This window comes from Corylus avellana, chromosome ca7, assembly GCF_901000735.1.
Source record: "Corylus avellana chromosome ca7, CavTom2PMs-1.0".
Classification (NCBI taxonomy): domain Eukaryota; kingdom Viridiplantae; phylum Streptophyta; class Magnoliopsida; order Fagales; family Betulaceae; genus Corylus; species Corylus avellana.
The window spans coordinates 472,677-484,543 of NC_081547.1; the positions used below are offsets into that span (position 1 = coordinate 472,677).

Here is an 11,867-nt window from a genome sequence, read left to right on the forward strand (position 1 = left end):
TTCTAATCGCAGCTTTACTTGCTAACTTTGTAAGAGCTTCATACCCATTGCCATTTGCCAAACCCCCTCTTGGACCTGCACAGCCAGGCACAGCATGGTGGTCTAAAGACATTCTTTTTTTTTTTTTTTTAAATCTTTTCTGTTTGAGATTCGAGCTCTCGAGAATGCTTCCTCCATTCCCTCTCCCTCCATACATACTCTCTCTCTCTCAAAAGCATCTGGCACATCAGCCATTGCTTATGCAACTCCACCATAACCGCTGCTCACTTAATTATATATATAAAACACAAATGACAGATCATGGTGAAACTGCAGAAAAACCAAGGAAAAGAAACTTAGGGAATATCGAAGGAAGTTTTAACAAGTGAAACTGCCTGGTTCAAACATGATTTTGCTTTGAACAGGGAATAATAATGCAGTTGGAGTACTGAAACAGGAGCTTCTGCCAAAGAGTCTTAACTGTTGCTTGGTTTTAACGACACGTCGACAACGATGAATCTGGTTTCCAGAAGCTTGTTAAGAGTTGTTTGGCTCTCCAATTTCTTAGGCTAAATTTTAAGTAAAATTGCCAGAAATATCCTATTTTTTATAAAAAAAATAAATAACGATTTAAAAACTTGAACGGATTAAGAGATTCATTTTATTTTCATTAACTGTATTTTAAACTCACTATTTTTTTAGAACTTCAAAACCAAATAGGGTCATTTAGAATGTGCTGGGCCTCGACAGAGACAATGAATACAGCAGTTATGGTCTTTGGTAGACCATATAACAGCTAGAAAGAACCTTTTTTTTTTCCATTTAACATCAATGGGCATTGTGGATTTTAGTAGACCATGAATACATTCTTGATAATTGAGCCGCTTCAAGTTCCTAGTGAAAATCATGAACGGTCGGCCTTGCGGGTCTGCCATTCAAACTGACCCCACTCACTGCCTCGAAAGGGAAGTTTTCTCACAGAAACAATTATAAGAATGAGATTGACCAAATTATGAGAAAAAAAAAAAACTGACCATCGTTAAATCACGTGATTAGTCAAATAATGAGAACAAATGCCACTACCACTTGGCCCGGCAGCAGCTCCCCGTTACATCCTAGTGCAAAGCAGTTTGAATGGAAGAAAAAAAGTGCAAAACAGTTTTTTCAAGCTCTAGCAATCTCCTGATAGGATTGCAGGAGACTGAGAGGCTCCAATGGGTACACCTGCCCCAGCAGTCCCCTGCTTGAGCCCTATTGGAGGCCTTTCACCGCCCAATTGTAGGGGAAATTAATGGTAGAAAATCTCCAATTAGAAGAGACCCAATCTTTGCTAACAGCCTACCAGAAGTCTCTATACCTCTAGCATTCATGCCAACAATTTTTAAAAAGTATAGAAAGCTCTGAAAGACATTGAATACATACAGGCAAATGCAATGAAGATCATTCAACTGGGTATTATAAGTTATTCTTCCATGAAATCATTTACACGCTTCAAGTTTTGATGCTACTGGAGACTTTTGGAATCTTTAAGAAAAGAAAAGTATAGCAAGTTAGATAAAAATTATCATGAGTTTCTTGGAGCCTCAAAATAACAATAAAATAAAATAAAGACATAAAAAAACATCATGAGTACATGGTATACAAATAAGGATACATTTGGTCAGCATTAAGCAGGTTACAGATAATTTTTATGACATTCCAGCCCACCTCCCTCAAGGAGCACAACATTCCATTGCTTAAGCCTCATCTATCTGCTCCTGCAAGATATAGTGGCTATCATTATTTGACTGAACAACCAAGGATCAGATTGATTCACCAGTCAGACAATAATTAGCTTTGGAATTTATGAGCAAACTAATCAAAACACCTGGCTGAAGATGCCATAGGGCCAATATATCCATAGATGCTCATGAGGTAAAAACAATTAATTATTAGTCAGACTGAGGATGAATGTTATGCCGCGAGGAAAAGGGGATAAATGAAAAAAAACATACGTACAAAAAGAAGTGGAAAAGAACATAGGCAGTAACCGAAGAGAGGAACCAATTGAAAAGGTACACGTGTCTGATGGCTAAAGCCTGAAGCTGTACAAAAGCAAGAAGCTTGTCCTGATGGGAGAACAAAAAAGAACTACCTTTGGAAAATCTTAAGGTCTCCCATAGCCAACGCTGCTTAACTTCTATTTAAATTCCAGCACTTTTAGTTTCAAAGTCGTTTGGCCAATCATTATTACAGTCAATTATTATTATTATTATTTATTTTTCCTATATGTTGACTTTATGCATATTTACATTAAAAGCAATAATCACCAAAATTTCCTAGGAGTAATCTGCTTAGCCCGTCAAGGGTGAAAGTTCCTGGATTACCTGGTAACTGGTTCTGGCGGGTGGGGTCAGTTACCCGTAGGAGTTTGATTAACGGTGAGGATTGTTGTACAGTATGCGTTTGCGACGTGCAATTAATCTGAGTAAAGTTCTCCTACGTTATCAAAAAAAAAAAAAAAAAAATTCCCTAGGAGTAGTTTCAATAACAATGGCTCTGAAGGTTTAGTGCAGGTGGAATCCATCAGAGAAGTAAATTCTCCTCTTTTCAGATATGCCTGATTGATTAACCTTCACAAGCCTCAAGGGACCTGGATTAACCCACTCAAGCCACCATTGGCCCTGGAACGTCCATGCCCAGGTTGATTACAAATTGGGTAAACAGCACCATACCAAATTACTGTTACCGAAAGCTTAGAAGGTTATCTATGGCCACCAGGGACTGCAACCATTCAGTTTTGTTCTGCAGAGCACTGTCAGTAGCCAATCTTTTTTTTTTAAACATTATTTCACAACACTATCAGGATTCTTTTCTATATTTCAAGAGGAGGCGTATTCTGGTGATGCTCCATAATTTGTTTTTCTGCATCTCTCTGCAAGCCTGAATTATGCTTCTAAACGCAATGTAATAATGTTTTATGGTTTTATTGCTTCAGAATGACCAAATGCTCCTACAAATTCAAGTTGCACTCACCTGCATATCTGAAGTCCAAAGAGTGAGGTTGTCCCTCAGCAATTGCATGATGAGAGTGCTGTCCTTGTAGGAATCCTCGCCCAACGTGTCCAGCTCAGCAATGGCTTCCTCGAACGCCTGTAGATGAAAAAGAGGTTTAAAATTCCAAATTAGTAATAATTAACATAAATTAAAACAGATAATCGGGTGGGAACACTAGACACAGGCTAGTGATCACACGTGTATAGGATGGCCCAACCCATGACTTTGTGGCTGGATGATTGAGAGTTGGATATGTTATTATAGGCACTTTTCTTATTTTGCATTTTATTTGTTTTGTTATTTATTTTTCGGACTGGTTATGTTAACTTTTTGGCTTTATGGTATTTTAGTGGGCTGTCAGCCTAAGTGTCACTAGGGCTAAGGTCAGGATTTAATCCCAAGGCTATTTAAGCACAACTTTGTACTGTGTTAATTAGCTTTTGATGAATAAAATTTTGATCGACTGTTTTGTTGTATTCTTCCTAGTTTTTTTTTCTCTCGTTGCTTCTTCTTCCTCCTCTCTTACTTTTCTTCTCTGCTTCTCTCTCTCCTTAACTTTTCTTCTGAATTTCTTGTTGTCCCACATCATAATCATTAAATTAGACTCTAGTACAACAGTCATTACCATAATACACACAAGTTGCCCACGAACAGGGTGCATCCATATTTTGGCTGTCTTTTCTTTTTTTCCTTTTTTTTTTTCCCTACACCTTGATCTAGTTAATAATTTGATGACCCTCCATAAACCGATCGCTCAATCCCTCATGAGCTGAATTTGCACCTTCACTTGGTCAATTTCCAGGAGAGACTCAGTATCAACCTCAGCTTCTCTTCCGAGGTGTTTTTTCTTTAGATAGATAAATGGTAACCAAGTTCAAGAACTTATACTAAACTTAATTCTGAAAAAATCTGACACTGGAGAATCAATGCAGTTACAGTTATATGTTTTCCTGCTCACTATTAATCATCCATGTAAAATAGAATGCAGGAAAACCCCAAGACAAGAGTAGATGATTTCTTTCTGAAATAAACTCTTTATTGTACACTGGAACTAAACCATTAAGGGGCAAGACTACAAGTGTTGCCAAGTGATCTTTCATAACTTGTTACATATCCAGCCTCAAATATTATCTCAACCCATTTATTACCACCAGAACAACCTCAGCACAATAGTAAGAGTAATATCATGTGTTCTTCCATAAGCTGTTAAATTTCCAAACCCTTATTAAAGAACTCAAAAACCCACATCACTTGATTACCAACATAACACTCATTATCGATTTCTTACCAAAAAATCAGCCTTAGCACGTACATCCACCAGCAGTTGCATATGTTCAAAATGGTAATAATTTATAGTGCAATATTCCAATAATTTGGGACACGCATTGTGATTCGCATTAGGAGTGAAACTTGCCTAGGGTTTTCCCTAGGCCATTTAATGGAGCAATTACAAGCTGATGTTAAAGTTCACAGTATCCAACACATGGAACATCTCATGTGGTTGAAGTTATTCCAAGGCTCAATTTGTACCAAACCTGATCCTGATTTGGACCCAAATCAAGAGGGTGGGAAGGGGAACTGCCAAAAAAGATAGATCTTATAGCAGACATGATGGTCAAATCTTTATGAATTCTACTGGACAAACACATAATCATGAAGTGAAGCAGGGCATCAGAAATCCCAAAGCTTGCAGCTTCCCAGTCCTAATCAGATCTAGAAAAACTCTTATATGTATTGCAGTCCACGTATAGCATATTATTTGCTTCTTCTCCTTTTCTGAAAAGTACATATTTTTGGTTCTTCTCCACTATATATGTGGTAACCTAGCAAGGCAAAGGAACTGGGATTTGGATTGTGATCAGTCCCATATCAAGAGTGTCTTAGGTCAATCTAAACTATATAAGTTTATACAGAAAAAGCCAATTGTGATCACTCCTTTTGAGGTATCAGACAAATGCGACTTGCATGGTCCTCTTCCATAAGTAGGTCAAACAATAAACCACATAAAAACATAGGTACTCACGTAGTTATTTATCATTTTACTTATTTAGTTGGACAATAAATGATGCTTTTACTTTTTTTAATAATGAAATAATTCTGTCTAACAAAAGATTTCTCCACCTGAAAGAGTACATTGAAAAGCTTTGACAGTTCTTAAGCTGTTAGATGTGCTCATGCCATAAGAGAAAACAAAGAAACATGTTCCTAAACTTTTAGCAGCCACAAGAAAGAAGCAAACCTGTTTTGCCATGCTACAAGCTTTCTCTGATGAATTGAGGATCTCATAGTAAAACACTGAGAAGTTGAGTGCCAGCCCCAGCCTTATAGGGTGTGTTGGAGCCAGATCGACAAGTGCAATATCCTCCAAACCAATAAAAGAATCAAATAAGTACACAAACGAGAGCATCCCTCTATGAAAATTCTTCAATTGACAAATGAAGCACAAAGATAAATTATGTTCCCCAAAATTCGCGTAAACTTTCCCTCGTGAGCAAAAAACTAGCGAAGGCAACACCCAACAGAACAACCAGAAAGAGACAAAAACTTAATATTGTTCGAGTGAAAGATCCAGGGAATGACAAAATAACTTCCCAAAGTTACTGATCTATGAATTCAGTTGATTATCTTATAACACTAAGTTTGAAATGCTTGTTTTTACTTTATGGAAAATACCTTAACACTAAGACTCCTGGTAGATAATTCATGAAAATAAGCTCCTTTTTCATCAAACTGGACTACCACACTGACTTTCAGAATGCCAACCTATTAAATATCATTCAATATCTCATATCTTCTTCAACACACAAAATCCCCCTTTTTTTATCTAGCTGAAAATTTTGCAATCATAAGCATTCAAGATTTATTTGGCATTTGAATAATTTACACATTTGATATTGACAATTAATAAGAGAAAGTTCAATATAAATATACAAACAGAAATAAAGAAAACAAATCCAAGTTCACCTTGCCAAATAACAAATTCATGTAATTACGCACTAAATAACCCTATAAGAAACAGCAAAAACACAATAACATTAAAAATAAATGAATAAATAAATACCTGAGCGGCCTTGTAAGCGAGCATAGTATCCTCAGCCGCGGTTTTCCTCTCATCTCCGACCTTGAACTCGGCCATATAGCGGTGATAGTCGCCCTTCATTTTCAGATAGAACACCTTGGACTCGCCGCTCAACGCCGACGGCACCAGATGCGAGTCCAGCAGCTTCAAGATCCCGGCGCACACCGACGAGAGCTCCGACTCCACCTTCGACCGGTAATCCTTAACCAGCGCCACGTGCTCCTCGTTCTTGCGCCCCTCCTCCTTCTGCTCGATCGACGACACGATGCGCCACGCCGCGCGCAGCGATCCGATTACGTTCTTGTACGCCACGGACAGCAGGTTCCGCTCCTCCACGTTCAGCTCCGCCGCCGGGGTCGAGCCCGTCACCAGCTTCTCCATGTACTCCACCATCTCCTCGTACCGCTCGGCTTGCTCCGCCAGCTTCGCCATGTACACGTACTGTTCCCTGGTCAGTGAGGAAGCCATTGGAGCGAACAGAGAGAGAGAGAGAGCGAGAGAGAGAAAGAGATTTTGAGTTTGAACAGCTTGGAAAGGGGAATTATGGAGGTAATATTGGTTGGCTTTTGGATTTTTGAGAGCCTGTAAGAAGTGAGTTTGTACAATCGCGGGTGAGATTTCACAAGGACTACTCGCTTTTGGTGGGAAATCAGTTGGGTAAATTCGTAATTACACATAGAAGATATAGAATATTATTGTCATTTCAATCTTGCCGAACGCTGTCGTTTTAAGTGCCTTCTCATGTTTCGTGGGCCTTGTGGCGGAGTGGGGGCTTCAAGAGGAGCGAGTATCATGGGTTTCAGTGCACGAGCGCGTGTGGGGAAATGATTTTTGTGGTCTGATTGGTCGATGCTTCTGAGAACGGGATAGGAGCGGAGATGGATGATAGTCAGATTCCACCAGTCATAGTCAAATTTCGGCGAGGGCTTTATTTTTTAATGAAAGTGTCTTAAAAGCCCGAACGGGCCAAATGTTCATTGGGCCAATCGCATTCAATCAAAAATTTATGATGTCTTGTCTATTGATTGATCCATCTTCCAACTTTTTTTTTTACGAGTCCATCTTTTAAACTAACACCATAATTGTATGGTTAAGATCTAAAATTAGTGTATTTAATAGAGTATATAAACTAAATGTTGACATATATTTTAAAATTTTTAAATAATGTAGAATTATTTACACCGTCAAATACACCAATTTTAAATTTTCACATAAAATTTGAGATAGAAAGATTTTTGTTCCACTATAATAGGTGTTACTATACTCCTATTATAAAATGTCTTGTAATGCCATTTAGATACCTTGCACACAGATGAATTTGCACACCAATGGCATGTCACATATTGGTTCACATCTACAACAACACTCTCTAAGGCACAAGTGCGTTTGCAGGATATCGAAGGAGTTGTAAGCATGTCCTGATCCTGGGAATCTTTTTGTCCTCTCTTTTTATAAGACTTTCAGTGAGCATGGTGGTTAACATATAAATTTCGGAAAAAAAAAAAACCCTTGTACCATAAGTTACACGACCAATACGAATGATATTGGGGATTTCAACCTTTGATAATATTTCACTCCAGTAACTTTGGGTCTTAGACATTAAAAATTATAAAAAACCTGACATATTTTATGAAAAAAAAATGCTCATTTTGAGGCTTCTTTTGAACTTTTTTTGGGCTTTTAAACTATGAACTTAATTTATATGGCCCTATTTTTTTTTTTTTAAAAAAAAAAAACATTTTTTTTTAGATGGATTAATCCAATTTTTTGAAATAAATACACTTGATGGTGTTCCCACTTGTTCTAGTAATGTTGTTTATTTCATTTTGCTAATGTATCATTATCAATCAGTCATTGAATTAGTCACTATTTTCTAAAAACAATTCAAAAACTGATTGAATTATTCCCTTATTTGGTCATTGTTCTCCTAAATTTAGTATTTTCTTTTTCTTTTTCTTTTTTCCCCATTAAAACAACTCTATATATAAATCCGGTTTTGCGTGGTTGGGCCAGACATATGTTTAAGCATATCCAAATGGTTTCATATCTGGCTACTCAGGCGAACAGCCCGAGCCCGAGCCGTTTTGCTTCATGGCCCAATAGAGAGGCCGAGGAGAAAATGAAAAGAAACCCTAGTGCCGCACACTTTAAAAAGGGGTTCAAACCAACAAGTCAGTCCGCATCCACGGCGAGAGTGTAGCTTAGTCTCCAGAAATGGCTCTGTGCAGCACAACCCAAGCTCTCTCGAGCTTTCCCAAATGTTGCCACGACAGAGTCCTCGCTACAAATCCTACACGCCTCAGACCCTCTCTGCCTCTGAGGCCAATCCCACTCTCTCGCACCGCCGGGGGCCTCCACTCCCGTACGTTCTCCATCCTTTACATTTGGTACCGAATCAACACGAAACCCTAGGTTCCATTTCCCTCACTCTTTTTTTAAAATTTATTTTTTATTTTTGGTTTTTGATACATCGGCAATCGATTTATTTCAGGGTTGCTTTTTACCAGTTCATTGCCAAGAGCAACAACGTCTGAAGAAACTTCGAGTGGAGCAAACCGGTACGCTAGTGAAGAACGCGACGGTGTAGTGACCCTGGAAGATACTCCACCGGCTGAGAAGAAGATATTCGGTGAAACTGTGGTAGCAGAAGTAGCTGAAGTGGAGTCTCCTGGGGATGAGCAAACGCAGTCGTTTGAGCTTTTGGATAAGCTTAATATAAAGGTTCCTTTCAAATCCCTGAACTTCTAGTTTTGTAATGGTTCGTTGTCACACTGTAGTAATATTTTTGACAAAGATTTCTCTGTTTGACAATATTTCAAATCCCTACATCTATTCTGTTTTTTTTGTTGTTTGATAATACATTTTTTTTAATAAATGATAATGGATATTACGTTGTTAAACTTTTTGTTTATGCTAATTCTATTTGCCAATTGATCTCGTTGGGTTCCGACTCTTCTGTTTTCATAATCATATAAAAAGCAACCATGAATTTATAGTTTTATTTATTTATTTATACCTGCAAGTGGTTGGATGAAAATGAAAATTTGGTTGCTATGATGATGCTTTCAGTGGTTGATGGCGTTCATCGAATGCTTGATGAAACTTCGACAACCATGTCGATCCTGAGCGGTTACCTGAGCAACCCCAAATATAAGTAGTTTAAATACATTATTAACATTCAGTTTTCGTTCCTCTTCTTCTTGTCCTTTATCTCATTTATTAAATTATCCCATATTTTTGTTCCTTACATGCTTGTTCCTTGTCGACCAGGCTTCATTCCTTTTGACTTTTTGTATTTTATTTAATTTTTTGGCCATATTTTATCTGATTACATTTTCATATTTATACGTAAGAGTTGAGAATGGCGAGGATCTCACACAATCTCGCACATTGCCAATTGTACAATAATTTGAGTCCATATAGATTAATATTAATCCTACTTTTTATGCTATTAATATTTGTCTTATCTAAATGTTTATTTTTCAACTTACCGAATTATGATGCTCATGGAAACTGGTTGCTATGATGAATGATAAAACAGTATGGAAGTTCCTATTTATAGTGGCTGGATGAAAGTCAATACTGAGCGGTTACCTGAGCAACAGACAGTTCTTTTCAACAAAAACTTCTCCATCCATTTTTTATCTTTTTTAGCATTTCTTTGTTAACTTTTTTTTTTGGGGAGTGTTCCATAATTTTCTTACTATTAATATCTCTTGATCTCTCTGATATTTTTTGTGAGTTTCTTCACATAATTTACTTATTTGATTGCTTTGCTCATTAAATTATGTTAATAGAGTGCTCTCCTTCTCCCTCTTCACGTTTCCTCTTCAAGAATATTTATTGAAGTTTTTCCGCAAGGGTTCAATCCATTCATTTCTTATAAAATTGCATCATTCTTTTTCCTGTCTTGTTTTCTTTACTATGCTGCTGCTCTAGCCGTCTCTGTCTAGGTTTTTATAAATATTTCTTATGTAAGAAAATGGTTGCGTAGTGGGTATGTGATTGCCTCTTCTTTCAGCTACAAGGGCTTTAGATCTGAGGATCAATTTCTTGCTGGCTTTGTTCTGGAGGCATATATGAATTTTGCGTCCAAACGTCTTGGGAGATAATCTTTGTCCGGATTAGTTGTCTTCCGCTTACTTCTTCTCTGGGCTCCCATACCTTGGATACATTTTAGTTTTATAAGAAAAAAAAAACTTGCAATTTTTATAATGGTCCTTCGTTTTGATATTTTGATGGATTAGCTGTTTTACTGCTTTTGCATATCTTATCTTGTAAGGTACTTTTTGTCTATCCATTTCTCTCGCCTATTCTTTCTGTAAGGTACATCTCTTTATAGTCTTGCATTTGATATAATTTCAGTCTTGAAATATATTTATTAAAAAAAAAAAACTATAACAAGGGGTTCAATCCATTCACATTTCTTATAAAATTGCATCATTCTTTTTTCTGTCTTGTTTTCTTTACTATGCTGCTCTAGCCGTCTCTGTCTAGGTTTTTATAAATATTCTTTATGTAAGAAAATGGTTGCGTTGTGGGTATGTGATTGCCTCTTCTTTCAGCTACAAGGGCTTTAGATCTGAGGATCAATTTCTTGCTGGCTTTGTTCTGGAGGCATATATGAATTTTGCGTCCAAAGGTCTTGGGAGATAATCTTTGTCCAGATTAGATGTCTTCCGCTTACTTCTTCTCTGGGCTCCCATACCTTGGATACATTTTAGTTTTATAAGAAAAAAAAACTTGCAATTTTTATAATGGTCCTTCGTTTTGATATTTTGATGGATTAGCTGTTTTACTGTTTTTGCATATCTTATCTTGTAAGGTACTTTTTGTCTATCCATTTCTCTCGCCTATTCTTCCTGTAAGGTACATCTCTTTATAGTCTTGCATTTGATATAATTTCAGTCTTGAAATATATTTATTAAAAAAAAAAACTATACCATTCCAGGTCATGGATCCTCATACCAAACGTGCCCTAACAACATTCAACTATTGACTTGTGCGAGTAAAATTGGAATTCAAAAAAAATAAATCCAAAATATATTGTTGATACTGTACACAGCTTACACTTTTGTCTGTTTGAGTGCTTGTTGAATTAAATTCCCATTTTTATTAGTCATTTGATATATCTATACTGATGGCTTGCTTGTTAAAAACATGCAGTTTGACTCGGATGATACATATAATGTTCTGTTATATGGTGGTGGTGCGTTGGTTGCAGTGTGGTTTTCATCGGTCATTGTCAGCACCATTGATTCTATTCCATTGGTGTGTACTTGTTATTATTTTATGTTAATTGTTTTTGTTCCTTAGTATTATGAACAAGGTTTAATTTCTTGTCTGGTAAATTGATTGTTGTTCAATGTAATGAAATTAGTTTCCCAAGCTGATGGAAGTTGTGGGCCTTGGCTACACATTCTGGTTCAGCTATCGGTATCTAATCTTTAAGGTACTTAGAAATTGTGTTGGATTTAGAATTGACCCTCCATTGTTTGAGGACTCGTACTAATTAGTTTCTGTCGACTTGCAGAAAAATAGGGAAGAGTTGGCTACTAAAATTGAAGAGCTTAAGCAACAGGTTATTGGATCAGATGATGATTGATAAAGAGCAGTCACTAGATCTTGCTCTGTTTTCTAGTGAAGGCAATATATGTTTCTTTTTCGGTCGCCATAGAAATGTAGACTGGTTATACATTTGACATGTGAGTAAATATGTTTAATTTTTCTACCCGCGTGTACTTGGTCTTTTCTCTTTTGTTATTCTCTTGTT

At 37.0% G+C, this 11,867-nt stretch overlaps 2 protein-coding genes and 2 non-coding genes across 6 annotated transcripts; 3 read left to right on the plus strand and 1 right to left on the minus strand.

Moving 5' to 3' along the window:
- Nucleotides 1–1,408: 1,408 nt before the first annotated feature.
- On the minus strand, nt 1,409–6,653 carry LOC132186538 (14-3-3-like protein G-BOX factor 14 kappa). 2 transcript variants are annotated; one of them, XM_059600517.1, is made up of 4 exons: nt 6,077–6,653; nt 5,255–5,377; nt 2,995–3,111; nt 1,409–1,736 (listed from the first exon to the last, which is right to left on the minus strand). In XM_059600517.1, the coding sequence occupies exons 1-4, from the start codon at nt 6,560–6,562 to the stop codon at nt 1,716–1,718; spliced, it is 747 nt and encodes a 248-aa protein (XP_059456500.1). In that variant the 5' UTR covers nt 6,563–6,653; the 3' UTR covers nt 1,409–1,715. The 2 variants fall into 2 exon arrangements, with proteins under 2 accessions (XP_059456500.1, XP_059456499.1); XM_059600516.1 differs by having other exon boundaries at nt 1,409–1,730; nt 6,077–6,643.
- Nucleotides 6,654–8,265: 1,612 nt separating this feature from the next.
- On the plus strand, nt 8,266–11,825 carry LOC132187101 (protein CURVATURE THYLAKOID 1D, chloroplastic-like). Of its 2 annotated transcripts, none has more exons than XM_059601275.1 (5): nt 8,266–8,506; nt 8,586–8,815; nt 11,261–11,365; nt 11,475–11,546; nt 11,628–11,825. In XM_059601275.1, the coding sequence occupies exons 1-5, from the start codon at nt 8,353–8,355 to the stop codon at nt 11,697–11,699; spliced, it is 633 nt and encodes a 210-aa protein (XP_059457258.1). In that variant the 5' UTR covers nt 8,266–8,352; the 3' UTR covers nt 11,700–11,825. The 2 variants fall into 2 exon arrangements, with proteins under 2 accessions (XP_059457258.1, XP_059457259.1); XM_059601276.1 differs by having other exon boundaries at nt 8,266–8,456.
- LOC132188905 (small nucleolar RNA snoR128) lies at nt 9,143–9,236 on the plus strand. Its single transcript, XR_009440964.1, has one exon. It is a non-coding gene; the product is annotated as a small nucleolar RNA snoR128 (small nucleolar RNA).
- LOC132188907 (small nucleolar RNA snoR128) lies at nt 9,612–9,696 on the plus strand. The gene has a single exon (XR_009440966.1). It is a non-coding gene; the product is annotated as a small nucleolar RNA snoR128 (small nucleolar RNA).
- Nucleotides 11,826–11,867: the final 42 nt, after the last annotated feature.